Source organism: Chionomys nivalis, chromosome 2, assembly GCF_950005125.1.
Source record: "Chionomys nivalis chromosome 2, mChiNiv1.1, whole genome shotgun sequence".
NCBI classification, from domain to species: Eukaryota; Metazoa; Chordata; class Mammalia; order Rodentia; family Cricetidae; genus Chionomys; species Chionomys nivalis.
In genome coordinates this window covers 121662643-121688787 of record NC_080087.1, presented here as the reverse complement: position 1 = coordinate 121688787, position 26145 = coordinate 121662643, and the positions used below count along the sequence as shown (strand labels likewise).

At 43.3% G+C, this 26145-nt stretch overlaps 1 protein-coding gene across 4 annotated transcripts in view; it reads left to right on the top strand.

Moving 5' to 3' along the window:
• Positions 1 to 26145, top strand: part of Ttll4 (tubulin tyrosine ligase like 4) — a 45548-nt gene that overhangs the window by 12559 nt on the left and 6844 nt on the right. For 3 of the 4 annotated variants that reach the window (XM_057759287.1, XM_057759298.1, XM_057759280.1), the window contains 14 exons: positions 4320 to 5891; positions 6957 to 7060; positions 7325 to 7388; positions 12219 to 12343; positions 12739 to 12849; positions 13147 to 13223; positions 14100 to 14291; positions 14375 to 14457; positions 14615 to 14743; positions 15059 to 15181; positions 15446 to 15544; positions 16246 to 16380; positions 16922 to 17068; positions 25648 to 25750. In XM_057759287.1, the coding sequence (XP_057615270.1) occupies positions 4414 to 5891; positions 6957 to 7060; positions 7325 to 7388; positions 12219 to 12343; positions 12739 to 12849; positions 13147 to 13223; positions 14100 to 14291; positions 14375 to 14457; positions 14615 to 14743; positions 15059 to 15181; positions 15446 to 15544; positions 16246 to 16380; positions 16922 to 17068; positions 25648 to 25750 (2970 nt within the window). In that variant the 5' untranslated portion in view covers positions 4320 to 4413. The remainder of the gene's footprint in view (positions 1 to 4319; positions 5892 to 6956; positions 7061 to 7324; positions 7389 to 12218; positions 12344 to 12738; positions 12850 to 13146; positions 13224 to 14099; positions 14292 to 14374; positions 14458 to 14614; positions 14744 to 15058; positions 15182 to 15445; positions 15545 to 16245; positions 16381 to 16921; positions 17069 to 25647; positions 25751 to 26145) is intronic. The other variant, XM_057759308.1, reaches the window with a different exon arrangement.

Here is a 26145-nt window from a genome sequence, read left to right as displayed (position 1 = left end):
TCAGGAAGTGCTGGGTCATTTTGTTATTGGCAGAGACAATAAGTACGAATACCTTTGCTTTCTTTAAGGTGTGTGTGCGTGTGTTTTAAGTATATAAATTAATAATAGAGTTTGTGGGAAATTATTTTTTTTAATTTTATTTTATGTGTATGGCTGTTTTGCCTACATGTTTGTCCATATGTGCCTGGCACCTGTGGAACCAGAAGAAGGCAACAGATCCCCTGGAACTGGAGTTACAGATGGTTGTGAGCTGCCGTTTGGATATTGGGAATTGAACCTTGGTCCTCTGGAAGAGCAAACCAGTACTTTTTAACCACTGAACCACCTCTTCACTCTCAGAAAATTTATTTTAATTTGCTTAATTAACCAATTGCTTTGGTGAAATTTGATTTAAGTTGACTACTTTTAAATATTTTTGTTTTATGTATATGACTTTGTCTACGTATATATGTTTGTATGCACACTGTGTGCGTGCTAAGTTGTGGATTTTTTTTGTTTTGTTTTTGGTTTTGTTTCTTTATCCTGAGACAGGGTCTCACTATGTAGTACCAGTTGACTTGGAACTCAGTATGTAGACCAGGCTGACCTGGAATTTACAGAGCTCTACTTGGCTCTACCTTCCAAAAGCTGGGATTAAAGACATGTGCCACCATGTCTGGCTAAATTGGTTATTTGTCTTTGTTTTCTCTCAGACAGGATCTTACTGTATAGCTCTAACTGGCTTAGAACTCACTGTGTAGACCAGTCTAGCCTTGAACTCCTAGAGAGCCACCTGCAAAGGCGTGCGCTAACACACCTGGCCAACTTGGGTATTTGTGAAGAAAGACTTCTACCAATGGTCTGTGCATGGCCTTCCACATATACTAGTTAGTATCTTTTTTCCCTGTTCTCTTTCCCCAGCTGACTCATCCTAACCTTTTGCTTGGGAGAAGGGCAGTCTGTTCCCTGGATCCTAAAGGCATACACTTACGAATTTAAGGCGGGGGTGGGGGGGGGCGCTGGGAAAAAGCTTGTGTGTGGAAATAAAGAGAATACTTAAGGGGATGGGCTTGACCCAGCAGGAAGCTGCCTTGTGAGGGTATCTGGGTGCCAGGCAGTATTTGCCTCTGTGACTTTGACTTGATAGTGGAGCTCAGCACTTTTTCTTGTTCTGTTTCGTTTGGAGACGTTTTCTCCGTGTAGCCCTGGCTGTCCTGGAACTCACTCTATAGACCAGGCTGGCCTCAAGCTCAGAGTTCTGCCTGCGTCTGCCTCCTGCACACCCCCCATCGCTGGGATTAAAGGCATGAGCCTTTAAAGGCATGCGTATGAGAACTCACCATTCTTAGTGTTAGCTTATTTCCTCAAATTCTTAGAATTTGAACCCTTTCAAACCTTTTTTAAGCTTCACACTTACATTGCTGTAGGCACTGGGCATCACACAGGTAGCTGTGACCTGTGTCAGTGGTGAGGTCACAGGCTGCTTGAATAGTCACTAAATCTCTGCTTCCCATGACACTGAGCTTTGATTTCATTAGGGATTTCCACAAAGAAAAATAAATTGCTTTTAGCAAACATCATTTCCTTGTTTGAACCAGAAACTACTTCTGCACTAAAACCGGATTGAGGCACCTCTATGCAATTCTGTTGTGGAGTGGTACTGTCCACTTTGTGTTCTTGGAGCCACTGTCAACAGGACATGACACAGGTTTGTCTTCGCTTGGCACTTCATGACACCGCCATGCTAGCCAACCCTGGATGTCTGTTATGAGCTGTGGAACTCTTTGCCATAGTTAAACCATCTCACCTCCCTGGACCTTACATACAGACACTTTTGTTAAAGACAAAGGCCTTCCTCTAGGTTGTTACCCTACACACCATGGAACTTACAAGAGAACAGAGGAGTGGAAATGATTGTCTCAGAGACACGAGTATCTCATCAGTGAGAAAAGAATTCACCTACACTGGAGCTAATTCAGCTTGCCAGCTTGACATCATATGGGAGCAACTGCCCTTCTTAGCCTTTGAAGAGGATGGGATTTTAATCTTTAGACTCTTTCTTCCTTAGTTGTATTAAAAGGCAAGCCGGTCAATTGTAGTGGCACACACCTTTAATCCCAGATCTTGGGAAAGAGAGGCAAGCAAAGATCTGTGAGCTGGAAGTTATCCTGGTTTATATTGTTGAGTTCAGGCTTATCAAAGACCCTGTCAAAAAACAAAGATCAAACTAGTTGGTGTCTGTGTGTCGTGACACAGAGGAATATCTGGTGGGCTGCGGAGAAGAAAATGTGAGTAGTATGTGCAGAAGGAAGGTTCTCTTCTTCTGGTTGTCTAGTTCTGAGGTATTACGCAGTGGGGAAAAGTGGGGCTCTCTCTGGTATAGGTGAGAAATCTATGGCGTGCTCTTAGACACTTCACCTATGAAGGCTTGGACCAGAACTTACAAAAGCATGGAGGTGAATAGGGAGCCATTAGTGGAATTGCTTTTCAAGGGATCCTCAGTCTTAGGCTTTATTTCCTTAGCTCTTTTGTTCTGTTGCTTTGGGGTATCTGTTGTGTTGCATTGGTAGGGCAAGATGTGGGTCCCTGAAGAGGACTGAGTTGAGTTATAAGTCTTTTGAGTATACCCAGCACTCATTTATACATACACATGTGCTATATTTTACAAAGTCATTGGTAGGGCTTGACTCTTTTGGTTTTTCAAGACAGAGTTTCTCTATGGCTTTGGAGCCTGTCCTGGAACTAGCTCTTGTAGACCAGGCTGGCCTCAAACTCACAGAGATCCACCTGCCTCTGCCTCCCGAGTGCTGGGATTAAAGGCGTGTGCCACCACCACCCGGCCATGGGCTCGACTCTTTCAGTGTTAGTCTTCTCTATTCTACCTGTACAGAGTAATTGTCTCTTAAACATGATTTCTGTTGTTTGGACTTGAGTGGAGTTTTCTCTCTTCTTTTTGAGGATACTGACCTCAATACTGTTTATAGCACTTAAACTGTTTTTAGCTCACTATTGTTTTGTTATGTTTTTGTATTCTTGAAAAGGATATGAAAACCCTGTAGGTCAGCATTTGTAGGAAAGGAGGGAAATGTTGCATGACTTTGTCAGGGTCTTTGTTGGCACCTTCCCTCTGATGGTTGTAGACAGGGATCTCGGACAATACTCTGATCAAAATATAAAATCTCTTTCTATTTTTATATCATAAATGCAACTTGAACAAAATTCTCCTTGCTAATTCCTTCTCTCTAGCTCTCTTGATAGGGATATCAGGATGCCATCTTCTGAGATGAATAGGTAGGTGTTATTTCCCTCTGGATGTGGTCATGCAGGCAGACCCACATTTTCCCACAGCTACGAAAACTAGAGAGTGATTTGTGAGTTTTATCTAGACAGTGACCATGCTGAAAAAATTGTGAGACAAGACGGGGCACATACTGCTTTATAGAAAAATTTGGAAGAACAAGGCAAGTTCTCCACCCCAGAGAACAGCCAAACTGCAGTCTGGGTCCTAGAATGGAAGTCTCTCCTGCCCCTCCCCCTGCCGCTTTCTCAGTTCTCTGTTCTATTATGGCTGCTGAGGATAAGGTCTCTGAGGATAGTGTTGGTGTTTAGGTTCAGCTTTCTTGTTTTTAGTATGTAGGTTGGAATTTTAGCCTGAATGGTTGACAAGATTCTTGAAGAGATGAAATTGCTGTCTCTGCTCAGATTTCAGAGTAAGCTGGGAAATTTTCTGTTTCTCTCTCAATTTGCCTTGTTTTGGTGTTTGTTTGTTTGTTGCTTTGTTTTGTTTTTTTAAGGACCAAAAAAAGTTGAGGTGGAGCAAGAACAATAGAGCAAATGCATTCTTGGACCTTTGAGCTTTCTGAATGAGTTGAGAGGGGTACAGTCTGACCTTTGCCACTTTCAGCCCTGCCATAGGTAGAGAAGGCAGTCATTCAGCTGCAGCCCAGGATGCTTTTAATCAGTTCTTATTTTTTTTTTTTTTAAAAAATGTGCTTCAACTTTTTTCTTTGACAGTTCCATATTTATATGTGTGTGTCTCTTGATCATATCTACTCAACAACTACTTCTCTTTGGAGAGAGGCAAGCTTTCTGAGAGTGTGGACACATGAGCAGCCTCGCATTAGTGAACCCTTAAAGTCTTAGTCCTTGAAAAAGCCAGATTTGATCCCACGAAGGCCTCAGAAAGGCCTCTGCAAGCTCCCTGGAAATGTGTTCTCCTCTCAGGACCCCAATGATGACCAAGACTGGTCACTAAAACGGAAGTAAGACCCTATTACTTACATAGCATAGGACCCATCCTTACAAGCTGGCAGCATTTCCAATCATTTTTCTCCCCGCAGGCTGACGGATACAAGGATGCAGCTGGTGCTAGAGGTGTGTGGCAACTTACCTGAGCCAGGCCATGAGGCCATGTTGCTATGATGTGGGCCCCTCATGGCCTCAGCAGGAACAGAACACTACAATATTGGCCTGCGCCGAGGAAACAGCTTCAAGCAGAGACGTCCCTCAGGCACAGTGTCTGCTTCACCACCTGAGAAACCCTCAGAGGTCAAAGTCTGGTCTCAGGCCCATCAGCAGGTGAAGCCAATCTGGAAGCTGGAAAGGAAGCACGTAGGCACACTGTCAGCGGGGCTGGGCACCAGTCTCTTGGGAGTCCCACCCCAGCCAGCCTATTTCTTTTGCCCTAGCACTTTATGTAGCTCTGGGACCACAGCTGTCATTGCAGGTCACAGCAGTCCCTGTTACCTGCAGTCTCTCCCTGACTTGTTCAGCAATACTCTGCTGTACCGCCGCACCAACGTGAGGCAAAAACCGTACCAGCAACTGGAATCTTTCTGCGTGCGTTCCAGCCCATCAGAGAAAAGATCGTTTTCTCTCCCTCAGAAGGGTCTCCCTGTCAGTGTCACTGCCAATAAAGCCACCTCTTCTACAGTCTTCCCCATGGCCCAGCCTGTGGCGTCTGCACCCACTGATCCATACCTCTCACTGGCAGCAGCTGGGGAAAATCCTTCAAGGAAGAGCTTGTCCTCAGCCATCTCAGGGAAGACTGCATCTCCTCCACTGTCCTCCTACAAGCCCATGCTGAACAACAACTCCTTCATGAGGCCAAATAGCACTAAAGTGCCCTTATCACAAGCCACAGATGGCCTGAAGCCAGTATCCTCACCCAAGATCCAACCTGTCTCCTGGCATCATTCAGGGGGTACTGGAGACTGTGTACCCCAGCCTGGTGACCATAAGGGGCCCCAAAGCATTGGCACTGTCTTAGATGATGCCACTGCCCCTACCACCCTATCTACCCCTAGTACCTTCAACATATCCACAGCCAGTGTTACCTCTTCCCAGTGCAGTCAGAGTAACTTTAGGATGGAGGCACATCCCGGTGGCCTGGACGAGAACTCGGATTCCCAGAGCGCTGCTAAAGAGGTACACTTCACTGAGGCTGTGAGGAAGTTGACTGCAAAAGGCTTTGAGAAGATGCCACGGCAAGGCTACCAGTTTGAACAGGCTTGTTTTGTGAACCCCAGCTTCCAGTGGGGTCTTCTCAACAGAAGCAGGCGATGGAAACCTCTGATGGGCCAGCGGTTTCCTCAGGAGGACATTGGATTAGACAGTGGGATCCTTCCTGGTGCCTCAGACACCTTGGGGTTGGACAGCACAGTCTTTTGTACCAAAAGGATCAGCATTCACCTCCTTGCCTCGCATGTTCATGGGCTCAACCCCAGCCCTACCTGTGGGTCTGTAATTGACCCCCAATTACTTGGAGAAGACCGAGCTCCTGTTCCCCCTTCTTCCCTCCAGCCTCTAGGTGTAGCTGAAGTGACCACTCGCCTTTCTTCTGTCCATCTTGGCCAGCCTGGGAAGGAACCCGAGGAAGCCAAGGAGCTGAGCTCATGTGCTGGAGATAGCCAGTAAGTTGCACCATGTCTTTGGTTCCTTTAGAACAGAACGATAGTTTCACCATAATTTGGGCACACTGCTGCTTTCTTTTCTTTTTTTTAAAACATTTCTTATAGTTTATTCAACTTTTATTTTATGTGCATTGGTATGAAGGTGTCAGATCCCCTGGAACTGGATCTTCAGACAGTTGTGAGCTGCCATGTGGGTGCTGGGAATTAAACCCGGGTCCTCTGGAAGAGCAGTCAGTGCTCTTAACCACTGAGCCATCTCCCCAGCCCCCACACTGCTGCTTTCTATCTCTGATAGTTGGCTTTATTTTTTAGCTGTCCTACAAGTTTTAGTTTTCACTCTAATGTAGGGATTCATTTTAAGGTTGGGAAGGAAAACTAACCTGTAGACTAAACCTTGCTTTTACAAATAAAGTGTTATTGGATGCAACCTTGTCCATTTTTTTTTTACTGTTTTAACTGCTTTCTTGCTACAACAGTAGGGTTGGAAAGTTGTGATGGAATGACGTATAAAACTGAACATATTTATTGATAGTTCCTTTGGAGAATTTGCCCATCTCTGTTCTAGGTTATCACCAGGGGAGAAGTAAGAATTCCAGATACCACATCTTAGGGTCTATGACTTTTCAACTTACTACAAACCAGATTGTATTCCCATGCATTCCTGGTATGACAGCCATTAACAGTTGAAGACAGACATAGTTGATTCCTTCTCTTGTGTCTTATTACTGTTTCAGAACCTTGATCCACCAAGGCCTTCTGAGTTCCCAGTGAGCATCCCAAGGACATATAAATTACCAGATACTCACCGATGATTTTTGTATGCAGAATTTTAAACTTACATACTATAAGCAGATGAGAGAAAATGATGTGCAGATAAGGGATGTAAAGCTGAGGAACTATGACTGGACATAAATTCTGAGGACCTGAGAAATAGTTTATGAGGTCCAGGCAAGAGATAACATAGTGATGAGGAGACTGTTACTGGGAAACAGTGAAGGAATGAGACTCCAGTGAGGCTTCTTTTATGGAGCTGGCTTGGGTGGAGGCATGACTCTTTTCTTTCAGTTCAGCTACTGACCTCCGGCCAAACCAGGTGGAGCCTGAAGATACAGAAGATGAACTAGGTTTGGAAGATAGCTGCAGCCATGATGAAAATGAAGAAGAGGAGGGTAAGGAATCCTTTTGCCTCTAACTGCAGGGTTTGGTCACCATCCACTAGGGAAGGGGGATGACAGTGCGTGCCAGGCTTGACTCACATCCTGCAACAGTCACTTGCTGTGGGGCCTAACTTAGGAGTTTGTGAGGAATGCAGTGCAGAGCAGAGGTAGTGCTCATTGCAGAGCCCAGGATGTTACAGACATAGTTGCCTGGGCTCGGGGAGGGTGCACATGCAGCACCATCCTCTAGTGAGGATTTCTTTGTTCTTCCTCCAGGAGACTCAGAGTGCTCTTCCTTAAGTATCGTCTCCCCCAGTGAGTCGGTGGCAATAATATCTCGGTGAGTGCTGTGCAGATCATTGGCAGATGCTCATTCCTTGCACTTGAAAGTTGTAATGACATTATCCTAACTGGCCCTGAGAACCCTAATTCATTCTCATCAAGTTTCTTGTCTGTTTTTATATAACTGTAGTTTAAGAAGTGTTTTGATTTTTTTTTTTTTTGAGACAGGGTCTCTACATAGCCAGGCTATCATGGACCTCACTATACAGATAAGGCTGGTCTCACCTATATACTCAGAGGTCTGCCGGAGTCCTGTGACCAGTAATGTGCACCTTGTGCCTTGCTATTTATTTCAGTCCTTTGTAGAACAAATACTTTGGAATGCGATGTCGAGATACTGGAAGCATTTTTTTTTTAAAGCATGTTATTCTGTAAAAGGCTTTTAGAACTTATTTAAGGACTCTTATTTAAAACACATCTGGACCAAACAGAATGTAAAGGTGCTTGCTTCCAAACCTGAACTGGAGTTTATCCCTAGAACCCACATGCTGGGAGAAAAGGACCAATCTCTCCCAAAAGTTGTCTTCTGTTATCTGTATATGCACTGTAGCATGTATGCACCCCTCAGCGCATTCATGCACGCATGCGTGCACACACACACAAGTAAATAAGTTATAAATTAAAAATAAACAAAAAGGCACTTGTTAGTTAGGTCACTTGGGGAGAAAGGGATTTATGTCATGTCAGTTCACAATTACATATCACAGTCCATCATGAAGAGAAGTCAAAACAGGAACTCAAGGCACAAACTTAAACAGAAGCCTTGGAGGAACATGTCTTACCTGGCTCGTTCCTCCTGACTTGCTCAGTGTAAGTCAGTGCAGATGGCTTTAGAGTCCCGATGAAGGTGTTGTGTTCCCCGGAGATCAGGTTATAAGCAGTTATGAGTTGTCTGATACAGGTACTAGAATTGAACTCCGATCTATTGCAAAGCTGAGACCATTTCTCTAGCCCCAAATAAGACTCTTTTGGTTCTAGGTGCCATGGCACTAGTCTCAGTACTCCAGGATTTGATGCTGGATAAATACGGTAAATTTGAGGCCAGTCTATACAAAATACTAGCTCAAAAAATAAAGGATAAAGTTGGGCGGTGGTGGCGCACGCCTTTAATCCCAGCACTCGGGAGGCAGAGGCAGGTGTATCTTTGTGAGTTCGAGACCAGCCTGGTCTACAAGAGCTAGTTCAGGCCAGGCTCTAAAACGACAGCAAAATCCTGTCTCGGAAAAAAAAAAAAAAAAAAAAAACAGAATAAATCTCATCCTCTATCATAATCTTTTGTTTCCCTTCCAACCTTGCCTCAGAATTAGGCTTTGTCTTCATTGTTTAAAAAAAATAAAAAGAACTCCTGAATTATTGAATATTGAAGGTTTTTCTGTTCTAAAGATGCAAAGGAATGGAAAATTAAGGGTGACAAGGTGGCTCAGCTTGTAAAGGCACTTGCTGCTACACCTGATGACTGAGTTCAAGCCCCAGAATTCACATAAAAGAGAAGCAACTCCCTCAAGTGTCCCCTGACTTGAATGACACTGGCAATCATGTATACACACACACACACACACACACCATAGTAAATGTAAAAAATTAGAAAAGTAAAATAAACTCAATGAACAAAAAATTGGCATTTTGTTTTTAGTGCAAAAATATCTGTTCTCATTTTTAATTAAAATCTAGCCTTGTCTATCAAGGCTTGCCAGAATACTTTGATACTGGCTACTTTGTGTGTGTCTGCTCTGCTTTACCGGTAGCTGAGAAGACCTCTGTGTCTGGGTCAGCATGAACAAAGCTGCCATGTCTGTCAATATGATGGTGTGGCAGCATCTTTATTGACTCTAAAGTATCAAGACGGCAAGACGAAGGCAGAGGTATCTGGAAAAAAAAAGAAATGAAGTTAAATCTTTCTATGATGGGAACAGAAATCCTGGCATATGTGTTCCCAGTCTGTTGCATAATTTGTCTTTTTAAGCCCACCCTATCTTGGTTTTATAAAAGTGAAGCTGGTTCTGGTTGCAGATACTGGATACCAATTAAGTACCTCCATTTGCCGTAAGAGAAAGATGCATAGGCGTAATGAGTCCTACCTTTTCACATACAAGAGTGGCTAAAAAAAAAAAAAAAAAAAGAGTGGCTGTGTGTTCATTTGTGGGCTGTCTGTCATCAGGAAAGCTGCACAACCAACCCTTTAGCTTTCCAGATGGAGAAGATAAAACTCAGGGGTGAAGGATTTAGCTTGCTGGTAGAGCACTTGGCTAGCATGAGGCCTTGGGTTTGATCTCAGACTCCATCAAAGAAAAATTTGCTGTATAGGCCAGGCTGGCTTTGAATTCATGGTAACCTTCCTGTTTCAGCCTATCGAGTACTAGAATTCCAAATGGGAACCATAATGCTCAGTTTTCCCGTTATTAAAAGATTTATATTTGACAACATAGGAAAAATAAATCAGAGATGGATTCTTGCCCTGATCCCCAGACTCAGAATCTCAGGTGATCTTTCTGCCTCCCAGCAATAGTTGTATTGTATTTTCTGCTTCTGTGCAGAATCATGTGATACTAACAGTGAGGGTCATTAGAGACCAGTAAAAATACTGAAGGAGATGAAATGTTCCAGGGTCAGGGTCATAGCTTATAGCCTTGCCTAAGGATAAGTCCAGTTCTGTTTGTGGGGTCTCTCCTTATTTTTCCTTTTAAAAGTGCGCTCTTTTTATCTTTCTCTCTCTCCCTTTCTCTCTCTCCCTTTCTCTCTCTCCCTCTCTCCCTCCCTCCCTCTCTCTCTCTCTCTCTCTCTCTCTCTCTCTCTGTGTGTGTGTGTGTGAGAGAGAGTGAGTGTGTTATCCCTTGGAAATGGAGTTATGTATGGGTGGCTGTAAGCTGAACTATATATAGATGCTGGGAATTGAACTCAGATCTTCTGTGAGAATAAGTGTTCTTAGCCACTGAGCAATTTCTCCAGCCCCTGGTTTCATACAGCCCTGACTGGCCCAGACCTTGTGACTGTAGATGATAGAATGACCACAGCTTTTGCCACTGCTGCTGCCACACACTACTGACAAATTGCCATTAGCTTCACCTATTTGAGTTGTTTCTAACTTTGAACTATTAGTGAAGTTACCAAAAAGAATCATATTCGTATTTTATGTGAGCATGAATGTTAAAAATCTCAGTTGTTCGATCTTACCAATAAAGACCCTAGAGCCAGATGCTGTGGTAAAAGTCTGCAAACTCAGGCAGAGAAGCACCTGGCTGACCTCATTCCTCCTCCTCTGATGTCCCAGAAGCCTCCCCCTTCTACACTGTTTCAAAAACTCAGACTAAAAGCCCCTCCCCTCTACTTCCTGTGTGTCTCTATCCGTCCTCCTGACTATCTCTTAGTCTCTTTTTTCCTTAATAATTCTGTGTTCAGTTCCTATCAACTGGTTGCTTGCTCCACTTCTTGACCTGTGATTGACTTTATTTTAAGCCCGTTTACAACATTCAAGCAGAAGGCACTTGGATCAAAGGTATGTGCTAGGGCTGAGCCACACAACATCTAGAAACAGTTTTTTTCCAGTAAATAACAGTCCCCAGGTTGATCGAATAGCCTGCAACACACAAGTCTTTATTTCTTGGACACATATGCCCAGAAATGGATTTGCCAGCTGTTGTGCAGATGCTTTCTGTGCCGCCTTATCTTCCGGCCTTGTCTTTGTTTTATGTCGTAGCTCATTCTCTTCAGTTTCACCATGTGTGCCCAATGCCAGCACTTGAGACACTGAGGTGGGAAAATTGGGAATTTGAGAACAGCCTTGCCTTTATGTAGAAGTTCCTGTCTTAAAAACAAATTTTAAGAAATCTAAGTTAGAGAACACTGAATTATTTTACATATAGAGCCTGTTTCTGTTGCTTTTTATAAAAGGTATTGTCACAGTTTTAGGGATCAAGCGCAGGGCCTTCTCAGTCAAGGGCTCTGCCACTGAGATATTTGTTTTGTTTTTTTCTTTTCTTTACAATCTGAAATTAACCTTACAGTAATATCTGTGGCTCATATCAGTTCAATGTAAAGAGAAAAACCTTTCTTCACCTTTCATGCTATTTAAAGAAATTGTTTGGGCCAGTGGCTTGTACCTGAGTGGCTGGTGCCTACTGAGTTGACTCAGTAGTACCTAGCCCATTGGCCCAGGGTTCTCCTCTTCCCTCTGTCTATGAGATCCAGACCTGTGTTGCCATCAAAGTCCAGAGTGTTGTCCAGAGTAGAGAAGGACAGAAGCCAGCTATGTTTTCACATGAACTGAAGCATAGAGCAGGGCAGAACTTTCACTGTTGCTTTTCTTTCTTTTGCTCTTTTCTCACTTAAAATATTTATGGGCTGAGTGGTGGCGGCACACACCTTTAATCCCAGCACTTGGGAGGCAGAGAGGCAGGTGGATCTTTATCAGTTTGAAGCCAGCTTTGTCTACAGAGCAAGTTCCAGAACTGCCAAAGCTACATAGAAAAACCCTGTCTCGAAGAAACCAAAACACAAAACAGAAACAAAAACATTTCTATATCTTCCTTTCAGTTCCCCTGCCATCCCTTTTCTCCTCCTCTCTTTGTTGTAGTATAGCAGTCTTCTCCTCTTCCAAAACTCTTTGTGGGTCTTCCCCGACCATGGTGGGGAAGTTTATCATGGGATATTGGAGATGTGCTATCAGGGTGTTGGGCCCTTTGCCTCTTAATGATATACAAATCTATAGGTAGATTAGCTCTAGCACTGTATGAGTTCATACTTGCAGAATGATTGTCAAACACTTTTCTTTAAGAAAAGTGTTAACACCTCAAAGCTGTCCCTTTCTCATTCTGTTTGTTTTTCATCACAGGAGCTGTGTGGATTTAATGTCCAAATCACTTCCCAATCATGAGAAGGTTGTGCGACCAGCCCTCATCTACAGTCTCTTCCCCAATGTGTCCCCTACCATCTATTTTGGAACTCGGGATGAAAGAGGTAAATGTAACCAAGGGACACAGTCCAGAGGAACTCACAGGAGGATGCCAGCTAACCTGGATGGAGGGGACAAGATGGAAGAGCTCTTCCAGAATGGCTTTTTTTTGTGCTCAGTTTCCACAGGATGTAGGTTCTATTGTGAACTTTACTTGTCTGACCTTTGACCTTTCTCAGTCTCATAATCTCTGGCTTAGCACATGGCCTTTATTTGGTTTTTGTCTGCTTCCAGCCTTTCCTTTGCTCCTCACTCCTTCACAGCCCCCTTTCCATAAAGGGCAGTTCTCTAAACCTGATCTGGAGCAATTTGTAGTGGTTTGTCTGCCTAGGAAAGAATGGGTACCACTGCCATCTTTTTCATTACCTCACTGTGACCTTCTGCCCTTGCCTTTCCCCAGTGGAGAAACTTCCCTGGGAACAGAGGAAGCTGCTCCGGTGGAAGATGAGCACAGTGACTCCTAACATTGTCAAGCAGACCATTGGACGGTCGCACTTCAAGATCAGTAAGAGTGAGTTACTCTGAACTGCGTGCCCCGCCAGATGGGTTTTGGACAGGAGGAGAGCCTTAGAGACCCCCTGTTGTATATGGGGACCCTGTCTTGGAGCTTCCAACCTCATAGAAGGGGATAGCTCTGAAAGTCCTCTGGGCTGAGCCACTTGCTCAGAATTGGGAGGCAGAAGACCATTGTTTTGGCCTTGTGTAGGGCAGCTCCGTGGTAACTCTGAGTTCAGTGGTGAGGCCTTGTTCTGTCCCAGAGTCTGCCTGAGCTGTTAAGTGAGACGGACTTCCTGACTGCCTTCTGCAGGGAATGACGACTGGCTGGGCTGCTGGGGTCACCACATGAAGTCTCCTGGTTTTCGATCCATTAGAGAGCATCAGAAGGTGGGTCCTTCCCAAGGAGCTTGTCCCACTGACCAGGCCAGGATGAGAGTGTTGTTGGGGCCGTGGAGGGAGTGTTGGAAGGGCATTCAGGTGAGGACAGTTACAGAGGAGTGTTCTAGAGAGCACAGCGGGGGTCTCAGCAAAGTGTCTCCCACCCCAGTCCTGTTGCTGCCAGGTCCATGTCTTGAGAGGCCTTGTCTGTTTTTAGTTGATGAGTTTCCCATTACCACCGCTAACTGCTTCTTCTCTGCAAGCTACATTTATGGAGAGAGGGTTCTGCGGTTCTGTTGGAACACTTTGTCCTCCTGCCCCAGACTCCCCCATGGCCTGGTGCTTTCCTTTCCTTGTCTCCCGTGCTGTCATGAGAAAATAGGTGATAGCTTCCCCATTGTACTCAAGGTGACTGCATGACTGTCCTAGTCTGCCTCTCTGCCACTGTGGTGAAGCACTGGCCAAAAGCAGTCTGGGGAGGCAAGGGTTACTTTGGCTTACAGCTTACAGCCCATCACTAGGGAAGCTGAGGCAGGAATTGAGTAGAGACTCTGGAGAAGCATTGCTCGTTTTCTGTGGTTTGCTCAGCTTGCTTTCTCATATAACCCAGAACCACTTACTGAGGGATAGCCCTGCCCAAGGTGAGCCTCACATCAGTAGTTAATCAAGAAAATGCCCACACAGGCTAGTCCGGTGCAGGCAATTCTTTAATTAGTTCACTCTTCCTGGTGACTCTGGTTTGTGTCTAGATGGCAGAAGACAAGACAGAAAGGAACTTGTACTTTGTTTTGCAGGGGATGTTGGAATGATGGGGTGGGGCTTATCTTGTTTCTCTTGGTCTCACCTCTGCCCTTTCCCTCTGCTTGCCTCTTGTCCCTTCTGTAGCTAAACCACTTTCCAGGCTCCTTCCAGATTGGGAGGAAGGACCGGCTGTGGCGGAACCTGTCTCGCATGCAGAGCCGTTTTGGCAAGAAAGAGTTCAGTTTTTTCCCCCAGTCCTTTATCCTGCCCCAGGATGCCAAGCTCCTACGCAAAGCATGGGAGAGCAGCAGCCGCCAGAAGTGGATTGTAAAGCCAGTGAGTGGGGCAAAGGGAGAAGTAGATGATGGGACGAAGGTGGAAAAATAGCGGATCTCATTTCCTTCCCCTTTGACTTCTAGCCAGCATCTGCTCGAGGCATTGGCATTCAGGTCATTCACAAATGGAGTCAGCTCCCCAAGCGCAGGCCCCTCCTGGTACAGAGGTGAGCCTGTCTAGCTCACATTCCTTTCTCCATCTTCCTGTTTTCTTGGTTTCTGAGTTATCTTCTTATAGTGTTTTATCTCGTGACCTCCCAGCCAAAGACCTTCCTTAGTCAACTGCTGAGAGTTCTCACCACAGTTAGCCTCTCCTCTCTGCAGGTATCTACACAAGCCCTACCTCATTAGTGGCAGCAAATTTGATCTTCGGATCTATGTTTACGTTACTTCTTATGATCCTCTACGGATTTACCTCTTTTCGGATGGACTCGTCCGCTTTGCCAGTTGCAAGTATGTGCTGGTCGTGAGGCATTCCCCTGACACTGGGTGATTTTCTTTGTTTGGTTGGGATGAGGACTCTGAGCAGAAAAGGCACAGATATCTTGGTGGTTTTCATTAGTAAGGAAGGTGGGAGGGTGGGAAATGAGGAAAGAGTTTCTGAAGAACTGAGGTTGCCAAGTAGATTAGCTGTGCTGTTCTAGAACTTGGGATTTTCAGGAGCAGAACAAATCTGTGTGCTTGTCCTTTATCTCCTTCCTGGGGAAATATCTGCCTATTTTCCATCTGCTCTTGCCATCTTGCCTCTGCCATTCTTCTCACTTCCAGGTATTCCCCTTCCATGAAGAGTCTTAGCAACAAGTTCATGCACCTGACCAACTACAGTGTCAATAAAAAGAATGCGGAGTACCAGGCCAATGCTGATGAGACAGCCTGCCAGGGCCACAAATGGTACTGAGGGCAGTGTGTCTCTATCAAAACTCTGTCCTGAACCTAGGTAGGGCTTTGCCTTTGGGAGGTTTGGGGCAGTAGTTGAGGAGTATAGTGACTTGTCACTTCAGAATTGGTTTGTTTGCATCCAGATGCATCTCTTTCTTATTTCAAAATATCACTGGGGAGATACAAAGAAGGTATCTTTTGCTTCTTACTCCTTATTTTTTTCTCTTGTCACTCATTTCTCGGACATAACCCCAAATACTTCCTTCTCCCCTTCAGGGCACTGAAAGCTTTGTGGAATTATCTGAGCCAGAAGGGAATTAATAGTGATGCCATCTGGGAGAAGATAAAGGATGTTGTTGTCAAAACCATCATCTCGTGAGTTGCAGTGCTGCTTTGGCTGTTGGGTGTGCCATGCACCCTCATGTTTTCTCCTTGCCTCTCTGCTGTGCTCTAAGATGTGTCCGTTTTCTGTTTCAGTTTGGAGGACAGGAGATAGGAAGAAGCAGAGTTAAATTCTGCTGTCTTAGTCTCTCTTCTGTTGCTGTGATAAACACCTTGGCCAAGGCAACTTATAGAAGCATTTAATTTGGGATTTAGGATTCCAGGGAGCTAGCACAAGGCAGAGAGAACTAACTGGGAATGACTTGGACTTTTGAAACCTCAAAGCCCACCACAAGTGACACACCTTCTCCAACAAGGCTATACCTCTTAATCCTTCCCTAACAGTTAACCAACTGGGAACCAGCTGTTCAAATATATGAGCCTATGGAAACCGTTCTTACTCAAACCACCATACTGCTCATTTTACCAAACTTCATCAAGGTGATGGCCCAGATCAGGCACATCCCTTAAGAGCCACTGTTTCGTGGTGGGGAGGGGTGGTGCTCATGATGATGACCATTGTGAGATGGTCTGATATTGCCAAGGTTGGCCTTGAACTTCTAACTTCCCTGCTTCTACTTTCCTCTGATTTCTACATGGGGATTGCATGCATGTATTCCCATGCTGACTCTGAGGAGGCACTTTTAAAGAGAAAGTTGCTTCTGCCCTCCTAATTCTAGATATCCCACTGGCAGGTCAGAGCCCTACGTGACCAACCTACTGAAGCTGTATGTGCGGCGCCCCTACAGCTGTCATGAACTCTTTGGTTTTGACATCATGCTCGATGAGAACCTAAAACCCTGGGTCCTCGAAGTCAACATTTCACCAAGGTAAGGTGGTGGTGTTAGTTCCTCAGAGTAGAACCCGTCTTTCATCCTCAGGATCCCTGTCATTGTCTTGTTGACCTGGGAAAGTCCTCCTTCACTTTTTTCTTGTCATGATCTGTATTTACTGACTCAGGGATTCTTTGCTGTTACTTAGGATCTTTAAGAATAGAAAGGGGCTATTAAAAGTTGTTGATCCCTACCATTTTCTAGCAAACCAAGGGCATGGGCAGATTCATCAAGCTGCATGAGGTTATTTGTTGTCTTTGAGAGTATTTGTCTTGTTGTCTTGTTGTTTGTTTGTTTTTTGTTTGTTTGAGACAGGGTTTCTCTATTGTAGATCAGGCTGGCCTTGAACTCACAGAGATCCACCTGCTTCTGCCTCCCAAGTGCTGGGATTAAAAGTGTACTCCACCATCTCCCAGCTGAGCATATTTGTTGAAGATGCTCACACATGTGGGTATTTTAAGAAGCCCTCATTTGGATGTAGGACCCAGAATCTTTCTGGAATGCTGCTTTGACCCTGTTTTGCATTCTACCCCTGCAGCCTCCACTCCAATTCTCCCCTGGACATCAGCATCAAGGGCCAGATGATCCGAGATCTCCTGAACCTGGCAGGCTTTGTTCTGCCCAACGTGGAGGATATCCTCTCCAGTTCCAGCAGCCCCAGCAGCTCCAGCGGCTCTAGCACAAGGTCTGCCTCTCAGCTTCCCTAGGTTGGGATGGTAGCATGAGCAGCCCATTGTGATTTGGGGAGGGAATATGTTTGGGAACCTCGCTCCTGCTTGGTCTTTATGGCTCAAACTTCCTCTGCTGTCCATGCACACACCACTGCCACATCAGTACTCTGAAAGTAAGTCTGATTACTTCTATTCAGAAATCTCCACGGGGACCAAGGATCAAATCTAACCTCCTTACTCGGACATTGGAGGCTCCAGCTACTTTTCCTGGGTGTTTGTTTCTATTCTGCCTGATTCTGGTGCCTTGGCAGATCCTCAAGGATTAGGTAGTGACCTTTCCTATGCTTACATGGTTTCTTCATTCTAAAGATGCCCCTCATCCAGATTCCCTGTCCATCAAAGCCTAGTTCTAGACGTCTTTATGAAGTACCTCAATTTGGAGATTTTCCTTCATACCTCCAAAGCTTTGAAACTATTCTTGAGGAGAGGAAACTAGTATTTAGTAAGTACCTGGGATAGTTAAGGAAATACAGTGTATCTACTCAACTCTGTAGGGCTCATATTAGTATTGTAGTTTATAGATAAGGACACTGAAGATCCTATAGCAGTAATCAATCCAGGGCCATTCAGCCCAAGAGAGCGAGGGGGTAGAGTGCTGACTTCAGCAGCTGTTCCCACCTGTGATCCCAGCACTTAGAGGTGCAGGGCAGGGTATCGTATGCAAGTTAGAGGTTAGTTTGTGTTTTAGTGAAACTTAAAACATAAAAAATAAAAAAATGGTGATATTCTTGGTGACTGACCTACTTTACCCACTGTGTATGTCTGGAGGTGTACTTGGCCATGTTCGGCAGTTATCTAAGTTACTCCATGTGCCACAAGGGAGTCGGTTCTCTCTGTTTGTCCTATGAGAGGTAGATCCATGTGGACTTCCTGAAGCTTACAAGAACTTTTTAAGTTTATAAAAAGAAAAGTTTAATGTATATTAGCGTTATCGACCACTGATCGTAATCTGTATAGAAATCCACATTGGAGAGAAAGCTATAGATAGACCCACGGCTTTGAGTCAAGTAAAAATTTGGGATACAAAAATGATTTTGTGTTATATTTATCTGTGAGTTTATTCCTTTCAGAGTCTAGGATCAAGGTCATCTTTCTTCCTCAGCTGGAAACCTAGTAACTCTAGGAAAGCCAGGCCTGAGACCTGAGTTCTACTTATGAGGAGAAGGAAGCTGTAGCCTTGGGGGAGGAACTGGTATACTTGTTACTGTTAAAAATAGTCAGTCAGTCAATATCCCAGAGATCTGAGAAGCATAAATTATAGCAGGAAAATAATCCAAATGGCCTACATATCAGTTAAAATGGTAGAAACTTACCCACTACCTAGAAGGTTGCCCTAGATTCCAGTGGCTTCGTTTGGGGCAGTGGTCTGCTTTTGGCTTCCATACAGGACAGCATTAAATCTTCAGCTACAACATAGAGTAGCATCAGCCTTTGGCTACCAGACCTGGGTCTGAGAGATTTTTCTGTAGCGGAACTCGAGGGACTGACGCTACTTTGACTACAGAGTAGAGCAGTCAACCCAGCAGTGTCTATACTCTGGTGGCAAGTGAGGCATGGAGAAGTTGTGCCCAGAGATTAGTGTCGCCACAGATCAAGTGGAGTCATGCCCTGTCTGTCTTCTCTGGATACCTTAGGGTTCCTACTAGTAGCTGGTGTTTATATCTATCTTGGGAAGTTATTTTATTGAAAATTTAAAATGCCATATTCAGCAGATCTCTGAATAGTTTGAGGATCATCTATTAAGTATACCTAATTTAAATAAACTTGTTTTAAGTTATTCGCTTTAAACATATACAGCAGGCTAAATGAATTATATAATCTTTACAAGTTAGTCTTTTATAGTAGACCGTTATAGAATGTCATAGTTTCTTGTATGATTCAGTTTATCCAAGTATTTGAAACTTAACAAAGTTAGCAAAGACAAAGAGGTTAAACATATATTACTGTGAACTTGAGTAGACTGTAGGAATTTTGTAAGCCTTATTTATCAAACATACCTATGTTGTTTCTTAAAAGTTTTTTAGAAGTCAGGTTGAACAGAGTTAGCAGACATAAGTGATTAGACATACATTTCTAAGTTATGTTAACCTGAGTATACTTTTATAACTATAGGAATTTCTAATCGTATAAAAATTCATACTAATCCAAAATATTTTAGAGACTTGCTGTTGCTTCCTTAGTCTAAAAGGAGATACAGTGATAAACCAAAGGTTCAGTAGGACTAAGAGGTTCTATAGGTGTTGCCTTAGTCATCTTAAAATGGTGAAGTCATGTGGCATCTATCCTTTAACCTTAGTAGAGATGGCTGCCAAACATGTAATTACTATTTAAAATACCGTTTTTTTGTTTTGGTAGGTCCATGTTTTTATTTATTTTATTTATTATGTATACAATATTCTGTCTGTGTGTATGTCTGCAGACCAGAAGAGGGCACAAGATCTCATTACAGATGGTTGTGAGCCACCATGTGGTTGCTGGGAATTGAACTCAGGACCTTTGGAAGAGCAGTCACTGCTCTTTACCTCTGAGCCATCTCTCCAGCCCCCTAGGTCCATGTTTTTAAACAAGAGTTGAATCCAAGTTACATGTGTAGTAAGTTGTAGGAAATTAAGATTACCCATGTAAGTTTTTTTTTTTAGCTATAAGCCTTTTGTTATGTTTTAAGTCAAATTTGGATAAAGATTTTTATAGTTTTTTTTTTTAACCATGACCAATAAACTTAAAAATCTTGAGAATTCAACCCGAAACTGGACTCTCATGGCGGACAATGAAGGCTGATGAGAAGCCAAGGACAATGGCACTAGGTTTCGATCCCAATACATGAACTGGCTTTGTGGGAGCTTAGCCTGTTTGGATGCTCACCTTCCTGGACCTAGATAGAAGTGGAAGGACCTTGGTCTTCCTGCAGGGCAGAGAATTTGGACTGCTCTTCAGTATCGAGAGGGAGGGGGAATGGTGTGGGGGGAGAAGAGGAGTGGGGATAGGGGGAGGGAAGAGGGGAGAGGGCAATATGTGGGAGGAGGGAGAGGAAATGGGAAACGGGGAGGAGGCGGAAATTTTAATTAAAAAAGAAAAAAATAAAAAATAAAAAAAATCTTGAGAATTTACAGCAGTCTTAAGAAATTTTTTTGAGAGCAGAACATAGAGAAATCATAGAAATAAAGATTTTTAGCTGGGAAGTAGAAAAACCTTAAAAATAAGAGACTTGGAAGTGTAGAGTAAGTTTAGATATTAGTGATTTGGGGATCATTTGTTTGTACAGTAGCAAAAGTTGTTGCCATATGAAAAGCAAGCGTACAATCTTTGGCCATTGATCTGTATTAATGCCAAGAATGAGTTGGGGGTGGGTGTAAAATGAAATTCCACAGGAGGGGAGTGTAGCAAGTACTCTTTGGACCTCCAGCCTGCAAATAACGACCCAGAGAGAGACTTACTATTACAAGTTTTAAAGCTTGTCCTTTAGTTTAGGCTTATCTCAACGAGGTCTTGTCTTGTTTTGGTTTGGTTTGGTTTTTGGTTTTCGAAACAGGGTTCCTATGTAGCTTTGGAGTCTGTCTTGGAACTAGCTCTTGTAGACCAGGTTGGCCTTGAACTCACAGAGATTCATCTGCCTCTGCCTCCTGAGTGCTGGGATTAAAGGTGTGTGACACCACTACCCAGCCTCAGCTAGGTCTTATAACTTAACACATTTTTAAAATCTTCCATCTTTCACTTCCTGTGTATTCTCCCTGACTCCTCTTTTCTTCTTCCCAGAGTTCTCAATGCCCTGGAAGTCCACCTTACCTCTTCCTGCCTAGCTATTGGACATTCATCTCTGTTTTTGGTTTTTCAAGATAGGCTTTCTGTGTAGCTTTGGGAGCTGTCCTGGAACTAACTCTTATAAACCAGGCTGGTCTCAAACTCAAACAGATCTGCCAGTCACTACCTCTCAAGTGTTGGGATTAAAGGTGTATGCCACCACTGCCTGGCCATTCAGCTCCTTTTTAAACCTTGCCAAAGACACATCTTCACATTTTAAACAAATGTTATAATTTAAATGTTCCACAACATTTCCCCCTTTTTGTCTAAATAAAGAGGAAATGGTTTACCTCTAACACAGTTAATTATATACAGTAAGAACAGTTATCAAGTCTTGTCTAAATAACAAGGGAAGGGTTTAACTATATACAATAGGGATAAGTATCAGGTAAGAATTACATTCACAATGTCCTGTTCATCTGTATTTGGCAAATTCAGAGAAAGTACTGTGTTATGTATCCTACCTTAGTGAGTCCAAAGTCTTATACCTAAACCATTTGCTATCATAACTTGTATTACTATCCTAAAAGTATCTTTTTAGACCTTAAAACCTTTTCTTAGCCAATGTGGTCTACAGAGCTAATTCCAGGACAGCTAGGGCTATTACACAGAGAAGCCTAGTCTTCAAAACAAAACAAAATAACAAAACAACAAAATAAACCCTTTTCTTAGCTAAACAAGTTTTTGTTTCTCAACCTTAATATATACTTTATGCCTCTTTTGTGAGTTTCTATCTAGTCTTTAACTCCATCCGACATTTTAGAAGGATGTATTTATTACCTGAGTAATAGGAAGTACAGAACAAGTAACTTCCAGAATATAGAAGTGAAACAGCTGATTGCCTAGTCACTCAAGGTTCCTTTGCACTGTTGGGGCATCCATCTTTGGCCTATAGATCTAGAATATCTAACAGACTTTTTTTTTAAAGATTTATTTATTTATTATGTGTACAGTGTTCTGTCTGTTTGATGCAACTTCTCATCATAGGTGGTTGTGAGCCACCATGTGGTTGCTGGGAATTGAACTCAGGACCTCTGGAAGAGCAGCCAGTGCTCTTAACCTCTGAGCCATCTACTAGCCCTCTGACAGACTTTTTGTGAAACAAAGTTTTGCAGTACCTTGTCTTGGTAAAGTTTAGCAGTCTCTTCTTTTTTGTCCTGCTTGTCCAATTTGGACAGCATACTGTCAGCAGTCAAGGCAAGGGCATTTTCTTGCCCATTGGCCAACTTTGCCACAATAAAAGCAAACTCTATATGAAGGTTCTTTGACGTCCATCACTTTTTTTTTTTTTTTTTTTTAGTAAATTGATGCTGCCAGGAGCAGATGTGTCATACTATCATGAAAAGCCTTAGGGTTTTAGAACATCTTAAATGCCATATTATGTAAGTCTCTGAAGTGTTTCAAGACCATCTGTCTATATAAAAATAATATTTGTTTGAACTTGAAAATATACTTAACATGATCACAAATTTGATTGTTAGATGACTATTAACCTGTATTTCTTAATTACCCTGAATAGTTTGTTATGATAAATTTCAAGGACTAGAAATTTACATTACATTGTTAAATGACCTGCATAGGTACAATACCTTAAACAAAACAAAAGTAGAAACATGTAGGGGATGGAGAGATGGCTCAGAGGTTAAGAACCTTGGCTGCTCTTTCAGAGGTCCTGAGTTAATTCCCAGCAACCACATGGTAACTCACTACCGTAAGTAATGAGATCTGGTGCCCTCTTCTGACCTACAGGCATACATGTGGGTAGAACACTGTATACATAAAAAAATAATCTTTTTAAAAAAATTGAAACACACACACATAATGAAAATAATCTTAAATTTATATCAATATACAAAATTGTCTTAAACAAAAGTAAAAACATGTATTTTCTTTTTTTAAAAAATACTTATTTATCTATTATGTACACAGTGTTCTGTCTGCATGTATGCCTGCAGGCCAGAAGAGGGCACCAGATCTCATTACAGATGGTTGTGAGCCACCATGTGGTTGCTGGAATTGAACTCAGGACCTTTGGAAGAACAGTCAGTGCTCTTAACCTCTGAACCATCTCTCCAGCCCGAAACATGTATTTTCTAACAGAAATAAGTTTGCATCGATATATAAAAATCCATACTAATGTAAAATATTTGAGATTAATAGTTGCTTTTAGTTTAGATTCAATAATCTACTTTATATCCTAGCATTCCTATATCCCACCCCCTTTTTTTCAGAAAGAAGTTCTTGAATCTAACCTCTCTTGCTTAAGTTTCTTCCCTTACCATGATCAGTAATAATTTACAACTAACTCCCCACCCCCAGGTGATGACAAGCATCTATAACTCACCAAACAACCAAAAACCATCCACCCCACCTCTTGGGAACATGGGAGGTTGTGTTTTCTAGACCGCTTTTTGTTGTCTGGGGGGTCCAGCATCTTTAGGGGACCCTGAGAAAACTGCAATAATGGTCAAGTCCTGGGAGAACTAGCTCTGTTATTTTTAGTTCATTCTCTGTGTGAGTCTTGTCTGGGTAGTCTGTGAGGCTAGACCATCTCAGCTCTCATCTTTGAAATTGTTCTGGATGTAGAATTTTGAGGAAACTGTAACAGGCATTCTGAGAGACTGGATCACCTAGGTACTTGTCTTTATTGCGTCTGGCCCTTTTTTCTGAAAACACAAACTTTTACAGGCACATTTATCTGCATTAATACAAGAATGGAATGTGCAATGTGCACAAGTCAGCTTAACATGATTTTTTTTTCTATGTTTGAGGAGGTTAAAGGCAACTTTATAAGTCCATTTGGACTGCATAATCAAACTGGCATAAGGACTCTGTAGCCAACAAGATTTATTATGTTTCATCCAGTCTCAGAGCTGCTCCCATAGTAGAGGGTTCAGTGTATATGTTGCCTATCCTGTAATTTTTTTTTTGTTTTGTTTTGTTTTTTGAGACAGGGTCTCTCTGTAACTTTGGAGCCAGTCCTGGAACTAGCTCTTATACACCAGGCTGGCCTCAGTCTCACAGAGATCCGCCTGCCTCTGCCTCCCGAGTGCTGGGATTAAAGGCGTGCGCCACCACCGCCCGGCAGTTCTGTTTTGTTTTTGTTTTTCCATGTCTATAGCCAAGATTTTTCAGGTCTCCCCCAATCAATCTGATCTTTATTAATTTTGAATAGAACCATAACTTTTTTGTTTGCTGTGGAAACAAATGTATAACCTCTCCTTCAGTGCAACACATTTCCCAACTTCCATTTTGAAGCCAAGACATTTTCTTGGATATACATAGTCACGTTGGGTGTCATATATAGCATGTTTTCTTGTTGAACTATCTTTGGACTGCCAACCTAGCTATTGGATAGTCAGCTCCTTTCTAAACCAATCAGGGGGTGCCTTGACAAAGATACATCGTCACAGTGTAAACAAATATTCTGCAACGGGAGTATGTAAGCAGGCTGTGCTGACTGCGGGAGGACTCTGCCTGAGGAAGGAACTACCTAAGAGTGCTTAAGGAAGAGATAGAACAGAACAGGCAGTGGGAGCCCAGGCAGAATTGCAGTTCCTAGAGGAAGGTGAGAGAACGCTAGCTGAACTGAGGTGGATAAAGTGTCGTTGTGACAAGAATTTCCATCTGGTGTGTCTCCAGAATGTGAAATCTGTCAAAGAGAAATATTTCAAAACACAGAGGAGATGTGTCCCTTGTCCTTGTGAGTGAGCCCAAGGCGGGGGGTGGGGAGAGCTTCCTGGCACTCTGGTGTGGCTTTTGTAGTAATAGTAAAACAAAGCATGCTGCTCCAGGGTGACATTTAACCCACTAGAGAGACCAAGACAGAATTTGGAATGAGGCCAAATATGGTGGGTGGCAAAAGGCAGTAGAAACAATTAATCTGTACATACCTTAGGAAAGTCAGATCAGCATCTTGGTTCAGGGTAGCCAAGTTCCTTGGAAGGCTGCTCATTTATGCCATTCCTGGGGTTTCAGCACCAGAAGAATGAAAATTGGGCTCAGTAAACAAAACCACTCTGGGTGGAAGGGAAGTTTACTCTGAGCTGCCAAGGCTCTCTCTCAGGGAAAGCCGAGAGAAATGAGGGGGGTTTTCTAGGGTTACATGGAAATGTGAGAAAGGAAGCTTGTGAGCAGGGACAGAGGGAGCTTAGAGGCTGGCATTGACTGCTTTTTTAATCACATAGGAACTTTCTTCAAGCCCCTTTAGGAAAAGGACTATCTAAAAGGTGACCTTAGCCATGTAGTGGCCCATGTCTATAATCCCATAAATAAGGAGGCAGGAGGATTGACATGAATTCAAGGCTAGCTTTGGACTACATAGTGAGTTCCTGGCCATCCTGAGTTCCAGAGTTAGTCTCTGTCTCAAAAAGTTAACAAAGTCATAATGAAACTGAAGTACCAGAGATAAAGTGTTTTCCCCAGGGTTCCCCAGCCAATAGGGCAGAGCTTGATTTGTGGTGAGTGTTAACTAAAGCATCCTGTAGTCAGGCTTACTCCTGGCTGCTTTTTGTCAAATTGGTGTGCCTGCCTCTTTCAGTTATCCCGTGGTACTTGGTTGTGAATGACAAGCTCTTTGAATGGAGTATACTTTAGAGTGATCTATTCAAGGGACAAGCGTCTCCATGTGTCTTCATCTGTGCTTGTGAAGGAGTCTTTCACTGGATCCTTTCTCTGTGTTTTCTCGCACAAGAGGCTGCTGACCTGCCTGTTACTTTTTGTCCACCTGTCTTAGCCTGCCAAGCTCTCCTAGGGACAAATGTCAAATGACTCCAGAGCATTTTACTGCACAGAAGATGAAGAAAGCATATTACCTGACCCAAAAGATTCCTGACCAGGTAAGAGATTTATCTTCCCTACAGTTACCAACAGCCCTCAGTCAAACATCGAAGGCTCTAGGAACATCAGCTTTCCTGTCTAGATCAGAGTCTCTTACCAAGAAGCAGGATCTTGTGATACACAGACTTGTTGGCACCTGTATCTTTCTAGGAAAGTGGATGGTTGTCACCAAGCTCTTAGTGCTGTGCTATCTTAGCTCACATTTATCCTATCGCAAGAGTAAATGTGGGGTCTGGATTTGAGAAAGGCAGGCATAGACTGCCGTATCTGAGTTCTCAGGCACTAGCCTTGACTCAGCAACACACTCTTTCACCTCAGCCCAAATGGTTCCTTGGCCTTAGCCAAGAGTCCCTTCTTCCAGGAGCTCAGTCCGTTGGATTTAGGAAGAGATAAG